We start from the raw sequence: 20,112 nt of genomic DNA, 5'->3' as shown, positions 1-20,112 counted from the left end.
GGCAGCATTTTTTCTTGTAAAAGTACTTTTTTAAAACCCTATTCCTCTCACAGTCTAAAGGTTATTATCTCCTATAATATTCCCTCTCTAGAGTTTAGTTTATATCGAATCCAAGCTTATGAAACAGAAAATCAAAATCGATTATAAAATAGAATTTGAAAAAATGTAACTTCCGTCTCCTTTTGACGCGACTGGTCACATATTATATGCATCACATGCAGTAGTAAACATCAACAATTAATTTGTTTAATTCTCAAGTACATAAAACATAAATGTACACATGATATGTAGAAAGCAGTTAAGGTTGACTAGCAGGGGGGGGGGGGGGGTCATCTGTTTGGTCATCCATTTTTTTACCTGGTAAATTTTGAGGGGAGGGAGGGTTTGAGGGTTCAACCCCCAACCCCCCCCCCCCCCCCAATGCATACGCGCCTGTTAATACATATACATGTAATTCTATATAATTTGTAGGCGAGACAGTACTTGCATGCATGACCTAAAGAGGGCAGCATCTGTATTAGGATGACTACCCCATGGACTATCATACCCTGTGTGACTATACTATTCTAGAGACAACTATACCACTTCTGGAAATATTACTTTCATAAATTCATTGTAGGAGTATAAGCATTATTGACAATCATCTTTTCAAAGCCATGTAATGGATCTCAGAAGTACATACAGTGGAGTGTATAAATAATTTCCTTTCTTTGTTCTTCTTTTGGGTGGACACATCAACCACAAAACTTTTACTTGCACAAAGGATAATCATTAGACAGGTGTTACAACAAATAATGGGAAATACATGTATGCAAAGTTAGGAAATGACTGAGGAATCTAAATACAAAAGAGCAGCGGAAGAGAAATCTTTACTTGTTTTCTCTTCCCCCCTCCCATATCCCCCCATTTTTTTAGTATGGAGGACAGGCCATTTGATTACACTACCACAATCTACAACACCACGCAAATGCCCCAGAGAGCGACATAACCATTTTAGCAAGTGTCATGCATCTTTTAAAAGTAATGGCAAAGTCAGACCTTGCACTGCATAGTGAAATGTTATTAATTGTGTAAAGTTACCTGGTCACATGTCTGGTCAAACTTGAGTGAGTTATTAATTATAAAGGTATGTACTTGTTCAAAATCTGTGCTGCAGCCACTAAACTGAATAGTTCAAATTCTGACAAAATGACTGGAAATCAACAGTTTTGGGGTGATGAAACAGAGCCCCGTTTCGTAAAACTTTTGATCAATAACAACTGCCACAGTTCTATGACGAATGTGATCCTAGCCAATCTAATGTAAGGATTTCAGTAGCTTTCATTTTACCTTGTTTAATATTGAAAACAAGTTTTATGAAACAGGGACCAGGGGGGTGTTTCATAAAGCTGTCTGTATGTTACCCATGACTTTACAAACAACTTCAATATTAAGTGCCAGATAGGATGCCCAAAGTTTTTCCAGATGTTTTAACAAAGTGTGACTATATTTCAAGTAACCTCAATTAAATGACGGCAAAATATATAATTTGCACTAAAAAATGTTTGTTATAATTAGCATGTTAATCTACATCTGCACAGTTGAACTTTAGTTGATGCAATTAAAAAGAATTGAGTATCCCATTTGGCTTTTCATATATAAGTCGTTTGTAAAGTCATGCGTAACTTACGAACAGCTTTATGAAGCACCCCCCTGGTGAGAGATGAGATCATAGAGAGCAGCATGGATAACAAGCTCTAGTCTAGGGATGATTCCAGTTATGATATCAGGTTGAGATGTGGGCCTTGAGTGCAAAGAACTGCTCCTTCTCTGGTGAATTCTGAAAACAAATAAGATGTAAATATTTTCTTTGAATAATCAATTTCATTTTGGTAGCCTATGTTTGGTTGTAAATGTCCATTGTATTATCTTTCATCAACTGCATCTAATTATGCATATAACATCTATGTACAAACAATTCACAACATTTTTGAGACCATTGTATTTTGAATACGATAAAAACAAGTGGAAACCGCTTTGAAGAAAACAAAAATAAAAAAAGTGACTAAAATCAGAGTATCTGGGAAGTTTTATATGTTTAGATTTGGATGCTGAGAAATACATGTAGATGTAGCAAGATATAAATAAGGTGAGAAGAGACCTTAATATTTATGACAATCTACAAATGAGATTATGAAGTAAAAACTGGGAAATACTGCAAGTCTATGAAACAAAGAGAAAATGATAGGACTGGATATAACAGAGAGAGGACGGTGGGAAACAGACAGATGGAGATACATACAGACAGGCAGAGAGAGAGAGAGAGAGAGAGAGACAGAGAGACAGATGGAGATACATACAGACAGGCAGAGAGAGAGAGAGAGAGAGAGAGACAGAGAGACAGAGGGATATACATACAGACAGGCAGAGAGAGAGAGAGAGAGACACACACACACAGAGACAGACAGAGAGACAGACAGACAGGCTGAGAGAGAGAAAGAAAGACAGACAGAGTAAAAACAGATAACAAGGAGATAAGAAATAATAAGATAAGAGTAATGACCATACCTTAAGGGGAGTTTTCCAGTCATGTTGATTGATGCCCGGGGAGGGACCACCGCTTCCAATGGATGACCTATACAGAAATTAAGTTTTAAATATCAACATTCAAATCTTCAACAACAACAAAAACAAAATTGGGGCAATTGACCATTCTGGTAATACAAATAAATATTTCAACAAGATCATACAACCCTCAGAGTTAAAAGATAGGAGCTATTGCAAATTTTAGAAATGAAGAAAAAAAAAAAAAAAAACTAAAAGTATCTTGCAAATGAATTCAAGAGAGAAAGTCTAATTAATGATAAGGTTTTTTTCTTCTTAATCTAGATACTTTATGTATAGTGGAACCTCAGTATAAAGAGCTCTTGGGGTGTTTCATAAAGCTGTTCGTAAAGTTACGCATGACTTTACGAATGAATTACATACATGTATGAAAAGCCAAATGGGATGCTCAATCATTTTTAACTGCATCAACTAAAGTTGAACTGTGCAGATGTAGATTAACATTCTTATCATAAAAAATATTTTTAATGCAAAGTATATTTCTTTGCCATAATTTAATTGAGGTTATTGGAAATATAGTCACACTTTGTTAAAACATCAGGAAAATCTTTGGGCGTCCTATCTGGCACTTCATATACAAGTCGTTCGTAAAGTCATGCGTAACGTTATGAACAGCTTTATGAAAAACACCCCCCCCCCCCCCCCCCCCCCCCCCCCCCGATACAGTAGAATGAGGTATCTGTTATAACAAGGTGATTTTGCTGGTCCCAGCTCTTTATATTCTTTTGTTTTGTTACCCTAAAATAATTTCCTTGGTCCCAAGGACTTCATTAGAACGAGTTTCCACTGTACTTTCAAATTTTTTCTTTCTCTTATTTTAATACAAATGTCACATGTTTATCACAGCATCACAAAAACTACCAGCTAATCAAATGAAATGAATCTAACATTTTTGGCATGGCCAAGCATTTCACGGAAAAAAAAAAAATTGTAATTTTTTGCAAAGTTTTTTAAAGCTTTGCTGTTGTTAGAGGTATGAGATAGTGGACTTACAGTGACTAGTCCCACTATATGGAGCCCAAGATTAAGTATAACTGATAATGATCTAAGTCGTACCTTTTGGAAGCAGGAGTACTTGTTGCAGAGATTTCAAGCTCACTAAGCTTTGGCATAGATACATGAATGGTCCTTCCCTCTGATGCTGCATGTGATGTTCCTGTAGGCATGGGTCTCTGTGATGGCACCTCTCTTGCAATAGGTGAAACAGGGGGTGAAGCTCCAATCAGCACTCCTGATAGTGGAAAATATGGGAACAACCATCAGTTGTGAATTCGTAGTAGTATTTTTTCTTTGAATTATCACAGGTCACTGGGAATGGTTACGTGCACATAATGCTCCAGCTTGTCCATCACACGGTGAGCAGTGATGTTTATACATTTATATAAATGATGTGTGCAAATTTAATAAACATGTACAAAATTCTCACCTAATCGCTGTCTAAACATGTATGAGCTAGAATGGTATTTTATAGGCCACAATAATTTGATAACTTGAAGCTAATGTTCAGTTCTGGTAAGGACAACAACATAAAGCATTTTACAGATCTAAAGAAAACTTACACCATTATTAGTCAAAGATAAATGGTAGCAAATTTGGAATCTCCTGATAGAAAGAATCATTGGATCACATAAAGTTTTTAAAGCCTCACTGCACTACTTATATAGCTACTTGCGCCCTCTATATATCAAACAATGTCTAATCGGTGACTGTTGGTCCTTAATGATCCACTTTTTCTTATGTTAATTGAGAGCTGATTTGATGAGATATCCACCTGTCAGGGACATTGCAGGGAGGTCTAATCCCTCTTGGATAAACTAGTGTAGACAGGATTTAAAGGAAAAATGTGCCATATTCAGATGCTAGTCGAGACTGATAACATACCTGTAGGTTTGGTAGAGATCCTTCGGTCTGTAGCTTCTCCTCCACTGGTAGTAGGTCTCTGAGGAGCAGTCATGCCGTCCTCTCCACCATACACATCCTTGAGATGCTCCAGTCTGGCCTGAGCTTCTACCCGCTGTCTAGACAGGGATGCTATCTTCTCATTCATATCAACAGAGTTGTCCTCTCGTCCAGCAGGCTCTACCGTGCCATCTAGGGATGATTCATAGACAGTTTCCATGGCAATGGGATGCACATTCCTTGACAGTTGTTGATGTTGGCGGTCTTGCCCGTTCGGTCCTACCCTGTCTGGATGCACATGAGATGGGTGGTGTCTGTTGGTGGTGTCGGAGGCTCCCTGTTGTAGAATGTTCTTGACGACATTGGTTTCACCATGGTTTCCTGGAAGGGAGAGGTATCGAGTGGATGAGCTGTCCATGGATATGGTCGAAGGTGCTCCTTCCTTCTGGCCATCAGGGTTGGGGGTGTAGTTGTTGAGGAGCGGAGCTTGTGGAGGATGCCTTGATTTGTTTATGGGATCACTACTCCTCACTGCATAACTTGGGTCATTAGAGAATTGTGATCTACTGCCGAAGAACACAGCTTGAGGTTGGTGGGTGGATCCCTTCAGGCCACCAGACAGGTTAGAGCCAATGTTTGTAGAGGTGATTGCCCCAGGGGTGATGCCGTACGGTGCACTCATGAGAGGTTGAGACTGGTAGCCAGGTGGCTTGATAAAGTCTCTCCTATCCTTCTGCCTGGGTGGAGACAGCAGCATTGCAGGCTGGATCGGACGGAGATGCTGACCAGAAGAGGTTGTCAAGGTATCTGTCTGCTGTCTTGAGCCGGTAAAAGCACCAGGCACTTGTTTAAACGTTCCGCTCCCCTGCGATCTAGGATCTGTACCTTTCAGCACACTTGAAGACATCATCGATGACACACCAAACCCTGACATACTACCAATCCCATCCATAGCTCTCTGGTCATCACCCGATTGTAATAACCGACTGCTTTGCATTCCACTAGGTACATTGGTTTGAATATTTTTGAGATTCCCCTCAAAGTGTACATTACCTCTCCCCTGTCCAGGGCGAGAGGACATCAATCTCTCCATGGTGTGCTGGCTTAAGTGAGGAACTTGATGACCAGAAGCGACCTGGTGTCCTGTACCTGTAGTACTTTTGAAAACGTTTCTTGAAGTAGCTAATGAGGTAGTTGTTGTGAACTGTACTTGGGAGGTGTTAGATTGAGCCCCAGTCACTCCTGACACTATATGTCCTGCGTTTTTGATTGGCAGTGTGGATTTTGTCAAGGGGGTGGCTTGCAAAGAGTCTAGAGCTGATGAAATCATTGTAGAAGATCCAGTATTAAGGCCACTGTTTTGGACTGTTTTGAACTGATTTGAAGTAGTTAAATGAACTGTGGTTGCTGTTGACACTGGCTTGGACACAGCAGGATCTTGACTAAAACCTGGACCTCGCTCTGGAATATCTGCAAAATACAAATGCAAACGTTAACCAAACAATACAGCTGAACAGTAAGTAGATACATATAAAGAGAAGCACAAATACTTTTGTTGAACCAAGACAGATTTGTTTGTATGCATACTGATGAACAACACAATCAATATACACAAAGTGCAATGGGTACGATAGAGACATCTGACTCGCTAGATACCTTACTATCATGGGACGAGCTATCTGACTGTCAATAAAGAAAGTATCCTTGTAAACAGTTTATCAGGAGACTGACAGTTTTTGGTCCTATCCAAGGAACATGGAGGAATTGAGGAATAATACCCGGGTAGAAAAGGGCACTAGTACTTCTGCTTGGTTTCAACCTTGGACCTGCCAGTCCAAAGCCACTTCTCAACCACTGAGCCATGCTTCTAATCATTGATATAGGTTCATGCATTTTAAGAGTACATAATACTATGGCCTTCCCCAACTCTATCGTCCCTAGTAATCTTTTTGCCAATGCTAAATATTGCTTGTTTCTTTGTAGCAGTATGTAATATCACGAAGCCTGTAGGTGCTCACTTTATGCAGCTTGTAATGGGGTTATTGACGATACAGTGTCAGTGAATGTGAGATTTCAGAAAGGTCTGAAACATCAAACATACCTTCCTTATCTTTTCCAGCCGTAGGTGGCGACACCTTTTCCTCTAGAAATTCTCTGTTGACCAGCAAGTGCTGCAAAGAACAAAATAAGAAAATACAATACAACTCAGATAAATATTACTACTCAATCTTCTTGGAAAGGGGAGAGATATAGTTCTTGATTACCAAAAGAAAAGTCTTCTACTTTGAAAGTGTGTGTACATGTGTATAGTTTACCTATGAAGCCCCATTCCAATGTTTCTTGCATCTTGGTGGCCCAAATCTATCCCTTAACTCAGACCTGCCAACCTCTGGAGTTCAAAAACTGTATTCTTTAGTCCCAAAAGTTGTATTTTACTGACAAAAGTTGTATTCTAGAAAATAAACGCGAATTGTTACGCGGACCAATGCCTCTTACAGTTTCTACCTACAGGAAGAATTTTTTTTATTGATCATTGGTTGAATATGCATGATTTCGTAATGACTGGTGTGTTCCATGAACCAATGAACATCTCCAAATTGCCGATGTGATATGCTTGAAGGATACTTTACAGGAAAGAATGGACATTTTGCCATTGAAAATGGCGGACGCACACACAAAATATTAATTTTAAAAAAAATATTTAAAAAAAAAAAGAAAAAAAAAAAAAGAAAAGAAAAGAATCTTTTTTTTTTTTTTTTTTTTGAAAATCGTATTTTAATAAGGAAAATCGTACTGTCGTATTTGCTTCTAAAAATCGTACTAAATCATACTGGTTGGCAGGTCTGTTAACTGTATCCCATGATCATGAATCAATAACTGGAGAAAATATCTGCTGGATCTCTCTGAACGAGGATGCTGTTCATACTGTCACCGGTGATGACGTCTTACCTCTACAATCTGTAGTCTCTGTTCCATCTGATTAATCTGTTTCCTAGCTTCAGCTTGGATCTTGATGTTCAGTTCTTGAGACTGCATCATGTCCTGAACAACAGAATAAACAAGGCGTAAGGCTGGCAACTCCATCTAGAGCAGTCAATCTTTTTATAGACAGTGTATAGAGTCTTGATGGAAGCATGATATATATAGGCCTACAATTTCTCCAGATAACATATTCAATAAACATAATGCAAAAATACTTCCAGACTTCTCTCTACACTTAGAAAGCTAACAATCCCCCCCACCCCTCCCCCCCCCAATAAAAAAAAAATCTTAATAATGGTCACTTCTTGAACAGTGCTGGAGTCGGTTAGGCCATGGCGCTCCTGATTACCCAAGTCATAGCCAAGCAACCCTCTATGTTGTGCACGTGCATACCGGATACCCTAGTTACACCTGGGTGAAGAGTGGCAAATATAGATAGATAGATGTCTTGCCAAAGGACCTCAGTGCCAGGCTGAAATATGAACCCTTTTGATCGAGTGAACACCTCCATATTCTTTTCATGAACAAATGGAATAGTGACCAGGATGTTTTTGTCAACTCAGAAAATAGGATTTCCACTAAGTATACTGTGAGTAAACTGACATGCAGTACACATAAGAACCCCCATGCCCTTGTCACTAAATATTTACAAATAAAATATTATGCCAGGTATAAACAAAATATATGTTACCATTGCATATGTACTTACAACAGTCATGGCATCAATGAGCTTCCTCTGTTGAGCTATCTCCTGTTCCAGTCCACGCCTTGCTTCTCTCTCCTGGTCAAGCCGAGTTTCACTCTAAACAGGATGGTTAAATAAGAAGGTACATGCTTTACAATTCAAATCAATTTCAGATACTCAAGCATACACTGCCAATGCATGAACAAATCATCATAACAAAATTAAGTGGCATATCTAAATTACAAATTTGCAACTCTCCTTAATTTACAAAAATGTAATGAGCATTTATACCATAACACAGCACAAAGTCTCTTTATCATCTTATAAACACATTGTCCTGTTTATTTACTTATGTCAAAAATTCACCTTTTTAATATTACTTTGCTTTCCATAGCATATGACTCTTAATGATACATTATAATGCTCTGTTCCAAATAGGTAAATTTTCAATGCTACAATGAAATAAACATATTCAAACAAAAGTTTTTAGAGAGAAAATGTCAGTACCAGTGGACTTTTTTAATCTTACCTGAGTGAGATGCTTAAGAATCTTGGTGAGTGTCTGAACTAAGAAAGCTGTGTACCCACTCAGCTGTGGGAAACCAGAGGTGAAAGAATGACTGGCATCTACCGTCTCTGCTTCCCCTCTGGTCTTATCAAAGGCGCTGCAGGCTGTCATCAACTCAGTCAGATACTGTGTGGAAGTCAAGTAGAAACGTGACATAATGCTACATGATGTGTAGGTATGTACCAGGGGGGTATTTCACAAAGATCTTAAGTTGAACTTATATTTAAGTTGGACTTAACAATTATGGAAAGCCATTATCGTCTATGAAAAAAATTTGTAAAAGTTATTGTAAAAGGCATAAAATGTTGATTCAAATCATTCATATTTTCTTTATCAAAGAGATTTTCGTGTTCTTGATGTGAAATCTATGAAAAGTCTAAAATATTTTACTCCTTGCTTTTGAATATATTTTATTATAAGGCTTCAAATGGCTCTCCATAATATTAAAGTCCAACTTAGAGTTAAGTTCGACTTCGGATCTTTGTAAAACACCCCAGGACAGTGAAAGAGCAATAGTGGCTTCTTACACTTGTATCTGGCAAGGTACGTTCAAGGTGCTGAGATACTATTACCCTGGCTATAGCTGAGCTGCTACAGAAACTAGCACTCAAGTTGATCAGGGAACACATTAACACCTGAGTAAAAAGTGGCTAAAGTACGCTCAAGGTGCTGAGATATTATGACCCTGGCTATAGTTGAGCAACCACAGAAACTAGCACTAAACCAGATCAGGTACACATTAACACCTGAGTAAAAAAAGAGCTAAAGTAGATTAATGTCTTGCCAAAGGACATTAATGCAGGGCTGGGATTCAAACCCCATACCATGTCATTCGCAAGTTCATTGACTTATCCATTAGCCCACAACACCTCTACAAAGTGCAGTGCAGTTATCATTCCTGTTCATTGGACGGTTCTTTTTGCTGGAGTTGTACACCAATTCAGAAGAGCTCATCTTTTGAGTTGAAACAGGTTCATGCAAGGTGGACTTTGTACCCATGAAAGATATTTTATGACGTGTTTAGTAGCAAAGTAAAAATAGCTCAAAGACTCATGTTTGTAAATGAAGTTTGCCAGTAAGGATCAAACATAACAATATTTGCAAACATCTGATGAATATTTTCTTATTCCATGTCTCATCCATAACCAGAAAATCTAAATCTTGACTTATTGAAAGTAGAGAAGTGTGGGATATTATTGAATTGAAAAATTAATAATTACAGAAATGGGTCTTCTGAACAAATAGGAAAACATTGTGCGCTGCTCAAAAATATTTCATTGTAATTTTTACATGACAAGCTCATGAATAAATAAAACCCCCAAAAAAAACAACTGTAGACAAACAATTATATCAGATAAAAAGAATGAATAAGTAAATCAATAAATATCTAGAAGTAAAATAATTACCATTTTTAGGTCATCAGGTTTTGTTTTTTGAGTGATGTCTAGTAGTGAACTTTGACCTTCGGCCTTGGACCTTGACCTCATTTTCTTTTTAGCCTTGGCTGTATCGTTGATAGCATTTCGTTGTGAGGGGGTAAGGGGAGACCTCTCAGGTGTAGCTATTGGGTCTGAAACACAAAGAGGATCCCACATAACACATTATTCTATAAAGAAATGTACAAATCATTTGAAGGGATGCATGCTATTTATGATAGGCCTGTACTCATCACAGGTAGTAAATAAATCTAAATCATAATTAACCAAGATATCATACTACCGGGGTAATCTTGTGACTGATTGCAAGGAAAAACCATGTCATATATATTTTCAAGAGAGGCACACAACTATTATCCTGTTTGGCCACTGAAATATTTTAACAATATTGTAATGCAGGATCAGATTTGCAAAGTTCAATTCAATTCAGTTAAAATTGTCCATATTAAAAAAATATCAAGGTTCTAGGTAACTAGCTACAAAATAATTATTTTAAAAAAAAATGCTTTAACCTTTATCTACTCACCCATATTTTCTTTGTTGGATTGATACTTGGACTGAATTCTATCATGCTTTTCATGCTGCTGCTAAGAGTACAAAGAAAGAAAAGAAAGCATAAATTCAAAAGAATTATTCAATTTATTGGAGGAATATAATGTTCGATTTGACTTCTGCCTCAGGAAGTGTTTAAACTGAGGTAATGTGTATATTGTAAATTCTATAAAGAGTAGGTAAGAACCGGAAGCAGTGACACATTTGCACATTCTGTAATGGTAGGAGAGCCCTGAAGGTCATAAATGATTTAAATCCCCCCCCCCCCCCCCACGCAAATGCCAATTACATAAAATATGCACATGTTACACACCAACTAATTTGAAAGCAACACATAAATGTCATAAGGGCATGAAGTCAGCAAGGTCTCAAGGGTTGTGCATTGCATGAGTCTATCATTAAACAAATGCCTACCTATATTGATTCACTCAAACTCAGAACCTAGACAAGGCACCACCCCACTTCACATTATACAAAACAGGTATCATAGTCAAAACTACTAAATATAATAATAGCCCTACTACTTATCAAGGTAGCTGAAAATAGTACAGCACTTACAAAGATAAATTTAAGCACTAAATATATGTTACTATTATTGTCTTAATAGGACATTAACATTACATACATGTACATCAAAATATATAACTGACAATATATAAAAAATGTATGCACATGCAAAACCAAATCTCACATAGAATTCAACTCCACATGAGTCAAAAAGTGAGTTTGGGTGAAAATGCGCAACTCCTCTTCTACTGCCCACTACACCAACCTCTGCCATCGACCCCAGCATAGAGAGAGGATGGCAAGGGAAGGTACAAAGAACAGTAAATAAGGTAGTTAATCTCTGATGACATAAAATCACAATCAACCATTGCTTAGGTGATGCGAGGAACGGTCATCAATTGCTTAGTGATAATGTACTGTATAGTAGCTCCATTTCTTACATTAATATCATGCATCAGTTAGAATTGATTACTGGGACTAAAGCTACCAGATCAATTCCCATGATTTCAGGTTCTTCTTTAAATATCCATTATTCACAGCAAACTCATAGACACAAATCACTGGCAGATAACAGATAATCCTATCTTTCTACAATAAACATCTAGATTTGAAGATCAATGGCCATCACCATTAATACTGTAATCATGTGCCCAAGTTAGACCAAACATCCGTTTACCTGAGCGGCTGCTCTATGAATGTAACTCTGGAATCGATCAACATCTAGCTTACTGTCAAACACAGGTGTCTCTCCATCCTCCTCCTCCTCCTCATCCGTTTCTTCCTCCTCCTCAGAGTCTGTATAAAATAAGGGGTTTAGCACGTAATAATTTTTAATTTTAAAAATGAAGCTAAACACAGTAATCTCTTTGGCATGAAAAACTATTCATACTCAAAATGGTACGTTAATCTTGTAACAAATTAAATAAAAACAAGCTTCCTACTTTTCTAAATCATCCAAAGAACCTGGTAGGAGGGGTTACATATATAACAAGTATTTGAAACACCCACCATTTTCTCTTTGATATTCATTGAGTGCTGATGGATCCATGACAGATTCACTCAAGACATCCAAGTAGCTGGTGTGAGGGCCTTTCTCAGCGATAGGTCCAGCTCGTCTGTATATTCAATAGAAAATAGTTTCATTAATTCATGAAATAGACAATGAATTACCCAATTGATACTATACTGCCCATTATCTGATCTGACTATTAAAAACAACCGATAAGTCACAAAAAAATGGGTGCAAACATGATATTCATTCCTGGACGATTCAGACAGCAATCAACCATTAGACCTAAAAAAAAAAAGATGTTGCATTGCCCTTTAGGTGCCAAAACATGGGTCGGTCAGTCGGAAATCTTTTTTTTTTTAAGACCGTAAATTTTAAGATTTTTGGGTGGGTCGCAAAGGGCAATACATCTTTTTTTTTTAACGCCTTAAGCTATTCAATTTATTACCTTTTCTCGGCATCTCCTCCAGGTGCTCGGGTGATGTGAGGTATAGCCTTCAATCTCTTTGGATCATCGTAGAAAAGATCCTTGACAACAGACATGACTCTATCTGAGTGAGCGAGGGCATCGTTCAGCTGTTTCTCATCGTACAGGATCTCACGCAGCAAGCCTGCCTGGTTACCCTCACTTAGGGATCTCTCTTTCTGAGCTTTAAAAACAACATGAAAAGTAGAAGAAAAACAAATATTGATCAATCTTTCACTGCTGTTACAATGCAAGTACACCTGGTAAGACAACTAATGATCATGTAGTTACAAAAAAGAAGAAGAAACAAAGAAAACAAGGCATAAATGTTAGTTATGTTACTATGAATGCATCTAAAATCATAATCCAAGTTATGTAACAACAATTTCAGGATCATTTAGCCTAATCAAGTCAGTAGAGATATATACGAACTCTAGATTGTCATACTCTCATACTCAGCCTTTATGAAAGGGACTGATCCTTGATCTTCACATTTGCAATCCAGACACCTCTTTACAGGCCACTACTGTTCAACAAGCTACATGTACATGTACCTCAAGGTGTCATTCATCAGATGAAATGTGAATGGGACTCAAGAGTGATATTAGTGTAATGGAACCACAAAATAAGAACGCATGCTAAAGTGTATACATTTCAAACTTCAAAGTCATTCTGCTTTTTCAGTCCAGGCAAAATCTCTAACAAAATAGAACAGGCGGTCTATCTTGCCACTCCCTACTAGTACAGGTGTCATGGTCGAGTGGATATGTCACCGGCCTGTCTATCACAAGGTCCGCGGTTTGAGTCCCGGCACGGCACTAATGTGCTTTGGCAAGACATTGATCTACTTGAAATGCTAGAGCACCGTAATGGTAGCTGTGCTAAAGCCAGGGTAATAATCAGGAGCGCCAGGAGTGTCAAGTCTGACAGACATGAGCGCTATACAAGACCCCACTATTATTTTATTATTATCTCATCTTTACAGGCCCTAGTCTACATGTTTCTCCTTCGTGCCTGTAGCATTAACTAAATTAGGTCAAACAATTGTCAAACAATGTCAAACGCATCCGTTCTCACTCTCGCAACGTCACAAATAAATAAACACAGCCAATATCTGCATTTATGTCTTTTAATTCTTGAGCCCTTTGCTCTACGACGATTGCGCACATCAATGATGGTGGAGATGGTTGAACTACAAATGAACAATGTAGTATCAGTTCGTTAATTTAAATGCTAAGTTAATTAATCAAAGAATAATCAGGCAAATTAAGTCGGGTGTAAACACCTCTCCAGTAGTGACATGTAAAAATTTACATGAATAAATTGCTTATAACAAGCATGATCACAAATAGTATAACAGTGTTTATCACTTGACAAGTAATTTAACACAGGAACATGGGATAAAATATCTAATCGCAAAGTACTAGAAAGAACAAAGGAATTATATACATGTAGATATAAATGATAGTGCCTCTCAGCGTCTGCTTCCCGTGTTTCTCTCACAAACTTCTTTAACATAATTCCACTTTCGATATATGCCTAAATACAATGCACTACACAGAAAAGTTATAGATACAACACTTAAAGTTATTAATTGAATTAGAAAAGTTTAAGTATTTAACTCACCAACTGTTTTTCTCTCCAAGCTTAACAATCTTGCAAATATTATTGTCAGACTACCCTAGCTTATGCTCTGTTGGCTCAAAACGTAGTGACCACTCCCTGTTCTGGCTAGTGGTATATATCACAGTGTTACATGTATTGGGACTCATGCCCCTTTCAAGGTCAGCTAATGTCCTTGTAGGTCAAAAGGGTCAGACATTGAGGAATGTGAATTCTGACTGAACATACATGCACATGTACACTGTACATTAATGCCTACACTATAACACGCACAGTATATGAATACTGTTTTGGAGAATATGAGTTTAAAGGGAAATATTGTACATGAGTATGTGGTTAATTTGTAATTTTAATGTTTCTGACACTACAGTGCCAATACACGAGGCGCCCTTTTATCCTTTCTTCTGGCATGTTTATGTTAATCCACACACATACATGTACATGTAAAAGCATGAGTACAGAACACTAGCATCACATATAAAAATAGGTAAAGTAATCCACCACCTTACTACATGCCTGATTGCTATATCAGGCAAGCAGGCATGCTGCAAGTCAGGCAGATATCAAACAAAAGCTACAAAGTCATTTCATTACATGAGATGGTACAAAAATCTAGGGCATTTTCGTAATGTAACCATATTTAATACACAAGTCTATGTGAACTGCTTCAATACAAATTATTTCATTCATCTGATAAGAATAATAGTCTTTCAATAGTCAGAATGCAAACTGCATAGTGTTGCTAGGGAGGGCAAGCCATTCTTTTTGTCCTACCTGGCAACAACTTATGTATTCAGTTCTGATTCTGTCAACCGGTATTGAAATACTATTATTCTTATCAGGTGAATAAAATAATTTGTATCGAGGCACTTCACAAAGACGTATCCATTAAATTAGGATACATTACGAACATAGCCTATTGGGATAAGAGCTGTATTGTAGCAGGCATTATGAACATGACGGACAAAGAAAGAGGACAAAACATACAGTTCCTCATTCTACCCTCAACAATTACTGTGGTAGACAAAGGAACATCCCTTCACTGCTATTATGTAAAAATGTGTAGAACAGGTGTCACATACATATTCACCTGTCCTACTTATTTTACATAATAGCAGTGAAGGGATGTTCCTTTGTCTACCACAGCAATTGTTGAGGGTAGAATGAGGAATTGCATATTTTGTCCTCTTTCTTTGTCTGTCATGTTCATAGTGAGGGTTGTAGCATGATTGTCAGGGGGGGGGGGGGGGGTAATTACACTGTTATGGCACTGTTATGACTGTACATGTACATGTACAGTAGCTGTGAATCTAAAGATCAGAACTGTACTCGAGGATGTATATATATGCAAAAGATCAGCAGAATTCTGAAATATAACGATAAATATATAAAATGACACTGATTTCTAGTGCAACAAACACATACCTTTCAGCGCAGCCTTTCTCCTTTTCTCTTCCTTGATCACGTCTATATTAGTGGATTGATGGACTGCATGGCGGCGATCCTATGCGAATAATAAACGATTGAAAGAAAGAGGTAATTAAAATTCATGAGAACTCCATGTGACTTTTTCTGTTTGATACTACTTTATACTGAAGCAACACCAGCCATAAGTTGGTCACAAACAGGTAACATCCATGTGCATACATGTACATGTTATGCTTTAAAAAAATTGCAAATGCTGTGCCATATTGAATCACAAAATGATACGATTGCAAGTTACATGTAGCACAACCTTTTATTCTTTAACTAAACTTACCAATTCATCCTTGCTGAGTTTATGGACAGTCAAGTCACTGGTTGTGCTCTGTATAAGAATTAGAATAAAAAGATAATAGCGTACACTGAATTGTATGGAAGTAACAATCTCACAGCATGTGTGGCAATCTGTTAAAAAAAAGAAAATGTAACAATTACATGCACACATTTCTCTGCTGCACCTTGAGAAGAGACTGTTTTGTTTTTCAAGAATAATTTTTAGAGCAAAAAAAAGTTTAAAAGCCTAAATCAACTTCTTCAGTACAAGTTCACCAATCTCCATGCACCTACATGTACAAACATCAATTACCTCAAGTGACAAGTTGGAAAAGACTGTCAGACGTAAGTCTGGTTAGCTTGTTGACAGACAAAACAAACTCACTTACATCCCAAGTTGCTTTCTTTTTCTTTGCTCTCTTGGTTCTGCCTGAAAGAGACTGAGATCGTCTAGGCATCCTCACGAATGACATTGTCGTTTCTGGGTCTGTAGTATATACTGCTGATCTACAGGTGAATATAAGATCATACCATAGAATTCTGTCATTGATGGAGTGGAGTAAGAGTTACTCTCATACATACCCCCCCCCCCCCTCCATAAAAAAACTTAAATATTAATTTCAGATTTGTACGCACGAGTTTGGATAATGTCCTCTCTTCAAATTCAGTGTACATTCTTACCTATCGTAGGTAGACTTCATTAGACCAATTTTGGTAAAGGCGTACTACACTGTTACTACTGACTTTGTAAAACTAGTCACTTTAAAGTGACTCGGTAACATTGTTGAAGGTTGATCAAAAAATTGCGTAATTTTGGTATGAAATGATACTTATTATCTTCCTTCTACTGTACTAACCCTCTAACATGCACAAAATTCTGAAAAATTCTCAAACCACAAAGATATTAATGGTTTTCTAAGAAGGCGACACACTGGTCAACACCCTGTAACAGTGATCAACAGTAAACTCTCCCAACCATTTTTGAATTTTCCCAAACGCTTTTCCATGAAAAAAAGACATAAAACAGGCAATAAAAAATCTGTCAACACTTTGGCCCGAATTCACAAAGCAAGGTTTGAGCTCAGACCAAGGTTTGAGCTCAAACCTCCTTTTGTTCCGCCAAACCTCCTTTTGTTATTTACAAACCTGGTTTGTAAATAACAAAAGGAGGTTTGGCGGAACAAAAGGAGGTTTGAGCTCAAACCTTGCTTTGTGAATTCGGGCCTTAAAGTCTGGAATGGTATATAGAGCCAATTTATTACTTTGTGACCATTTACATTCACCTAAACAAGGGTTGGGCAGTAAATACCAGTGGCGGTAATTACCAGTGGTAAATACCAGTAAATACCGTCCGGTAAATAAGATGCGCGTCCAGTAAATATGTGAAAAACGGGAAATATGATTTTAATTCTCTATTTATTAATAATTTTACTTGTTTTTACTTTTTAGCCTCATAACTAAAAATATTGTTCTGAAATAATTAGCAGCACAACACTCATAGTCTGAGCTCAAACCTTGCTTTGTGAATTCGGGCCTTAAAGTCTGGAATGGTATATAGAGCCAATTTATTACTTTGTGACCATTTACATTCACCTAAACAAGGGTTGGGCAGTAAATACCAGTGGCGGTAATTACCAGTGGTAAATACCAGTAAATACCGTCCGGTAAATAAGATGCGCGTCCAGTAAATATGTGAAAAACGGGAAATATGATTTTAATTCTCTATTTATTAATAATTTTACTTGTTTTTACTTTTTAGCCTCATAACTAAAAATATTGTTCTGAAATAATTAGCAGCACAATACTCATAGTAGGAACACACAAACAGATTTATAAAATCCTCACTGCATACATGTACACACCCAAACAAATGGCATTTTGTTCATATCAGGGGATATGCTAATTAATAGGTATTCATGAATATGGTAATTAGCAACTGGGAACCAAAACCTTCATACAAGTTACTTTTATTGTAAAGCTTAAGATATTTGAAAAATATCAGTGAAAATTTGAACAAAATCGGGCAAGGAATAAGGAAGTTAGAACTTTTTGAAATGACTAGTCACTAGAGGGCGGTATTCAATTTGATGACATCATCTGTGGACAACTCTCCATGCCTTTTGTACATCAAATTTCATGTTTTTCCTTCTTTCTTGTGATTGAGATAATCTAATCCCCTGAAAGCAAGATATAGAATGCAAAATGATATTCTACTTCACGTGCTATGAAATCCGATAAAGAACACAAATTAGTAGGAAAAAACAAAAGAATTGTGAAGAAAAAAAAATTGTGAAGGCTGGTGTTGAGGCGAGCAATAACGTGCACGCACGCGTGATCGGTATTGTTCTTCTAAACTGACCGTCGGTGTTGGAGCTCGGTTCAGCAGCCTTTCCAAGCTCTTAAGACCACACCAACACCAAACACCGTAGATCTAATCACTCAATGTAAAATGCATCAAGAAAATCATTGCGGAATCCGTTTTTCGCTTTAATGCGCCGATCAAAAATATGAAACATCTGCGAAAAATTAGGACGATCCTTATTTTTGAGGAAGCCTCCGTCCGCGTCCGTGTTCGCGAAGACGATCCTCGTTTATGAAGACGATCCTTATTCTCGGACCAGCACCCCTAACTAGTAGACTGTACTAGACTCTAACTGTTACTAGACCTAGATCTAGAGTCTAGTCTAGACAGTCTAGTCTCTAGTCTAGAGTCTACTGATAATCTGAATTAATCATGTGACTGTCTGGCTTCTAAGATCATCAATTATCATATTTCATACTTAATCATGACGAAGCGGCAAGCCCTAACTTAAGGCTACCCCCTACCTACCCTCCCCCCCCCCCCCCCCCCCCCCAATCGGGCTCCTCATCCTCAGGCCTTAGCTCAGCTCAGCAGAATTCGAGGCTCCTTCCGCGGGGGTAGATGGGGAGCTCCTCGAACCCCGCTGCTTCACCCGCTCGATGTTTAGAGAACTCATTATGGAACTAGTTGGTGGAGGCGGAGCTCCAACAATGAATCGTGATCTTAGATGTACAATAAACTTTGTGAGTGCATAAAACACTGTAGCTAAAAAAAGAATCACTAAATAAATAATTATACTTCAATCAATACTAACAGTCACTACAAACTTAAAAGTCGGTGTTTTACCCCTGTAAGAGTTGTCATTACGGAAGCACGGCAACGACAGTTTTGTTAAACATGGCGCAATTCTACGACGGTAGGGTAGCTTCCAAGAACCAAAGAAAAAATGAAAAGAGCTACATACATATCATTTATTTATTTATTTATTTGTATTTATTTATTCGGTTTAAAAACATCAACACGTAAATTTCAGGAACTCATAATGGTTGATTTACAACGAAATTGAATAGTGTGAACAAAATTGAAACAAAAAATATACTTAAGAAAAACATATTGTTTCACACACATGAAAATATGGTTACAATCAAGGGTGTCGATTTGTATCCTCGGTTGGGGGGGGGGGGGGGGGGGGGATGATAGGTGCCAAAATATTTTCGGCAATGAATCAAAGCAACCAAGAGGTTGAGGTGTGTGGCAGGTTGCACTCCCTCCCTTCCAAGTTATTAACTTTTTCAAGTCACCCTCAATAAAGATAACATTTTAGAGAATATGGGACCCATGTGAGTCCCACATGGCCTTGCTACCTGGGTTATTATCCTCTCAAGCATATAGGCAGGATTTTAATTTAGGGGGGGGGGGGCGGTAGTGAGCACCTCCTAGGGGGTGGGTGCAGGGAGGAGGGAAAGTTTCCCCCTTCCCGCACGAAGCGCGAAAGCTTTGACGTTTTATTAAACTATTAAAGAAAGAAGACGATTCGTTGTACCGTTCTCGACCCTTTATCCTCGTTTGATTTCAGTTCCCCCCCCCCCCCTCCCGCGCGAAGCGCGGAAGCTTTTACGTTTCATTAAATCATTAGAGAAAGAAAACGATTCGTTGTACAGTTCTCGACTCTTAATTCTTGTCTAAATTCAGTTCCTCCCCCTCCTGCGCGAAGCGCGGAAGCT

General features: G+C 37.9%; 1 protein-coding gene across 2 annotated transcripts; it reads right to left on the bottom strand.

The window, feature by feature from the left end:
* Positions 1 to 1,618: 1,618 nt before the first annotated feature.
* LOC100893684 lies at positions 1,619 to 19,306 on the bottom strand. 2 transcript variants are annotated; one of them, XM_003725553.3, is made up of 17 exons: positions 19,235 to 19,306; positions 16,476 to 16,593; positions 16,091 to 16,138; positions 15,757 to 15,835; positions 12,691 to 12,892; positions 12,242 to 12,348; positions 11,910 to 12,028; positions 10,701 to 10,761; positions 10,145 to 10,308; positions 8,700 to 8,864; positions 8,195 to 8,287; positions 7,453 to 7,545; positions 6,605 to 6,674; positions 4,486 to 5,973; positions 3,661 to 3,835; positions 2,548 to 2,614; positions 1,619 to 1,819 (listed from the first exon to the last, which is right to left on the bottom strand). In XM_003725553.3, exons 2-17 carry the CDS (start codon positions 16,557 to 16,559, stop codon positions 1,766 to 1,768), a joined length of 3,069 nt encoding a protein of 1,022 aa, XP_003725601.2. In that variant the 5' UTR covers positions 16,560 to 16,593; positions 19,235 to 19,306; the 3' UTR covers positions 1,619 to 1,765. The 2 variants fall into 2 exon arrangements, with proteins under 2 accessions (XP_003725601.2, XP_011671417.2); XM_011673115.2 differs by having other exon boundaries at positions 10,701 to 10,758.
* Positions 19,307 to 20,112: the final 806 nt, after the last annotated feature.

Source organism: Strongylocentrotus purpuratus, unplaced genomic scaffold, assembly GCF_000002235.5.
Source record: "Strongylocentrotus purpuratus isolate Spur 01 unplaced genomic scaffold, Spur_5.0 spur5_contig_843, whole genome shotgun sequence".
Taxonomy (NCBI): Eukaryota; Metazoa; Echinodermata; class Echinoidea; order Camarodonta; family Strongylocentrotidae; genus Strongylocentrotus; species Strongylocentrotus purpuratus.
Note: the sequence above shows the minus strand (reverse complement) of the source record. Positions and strands in the feature narration are given on the sequence as shown.

Bases quoted from the DNA above. Each gene is read 5' to 3' on its own strand.
- LOC100893684 (XM_003725553.3), bottom strand. From the start codon at position 16,559: ATGTCATTCGTGAGGATGCCTAGACGATCTCAGTCTCTTTCAGGCAGA. The intron at 16,139-16,475 runs GTAAGTGAGTTT...ATTCTTATACAG, and splicing joins AAAAGAAAGCAACTTGGGAT to AGCACAACCAGTGACTTGAC. The intron at 5,974-6,604 runs GTATGTTTGATG...TGTATTTTGCAG, and splicing joins GGCTGGAAAAGATAAGGAAG to ATATTCCAGAGCGAGGTCCA.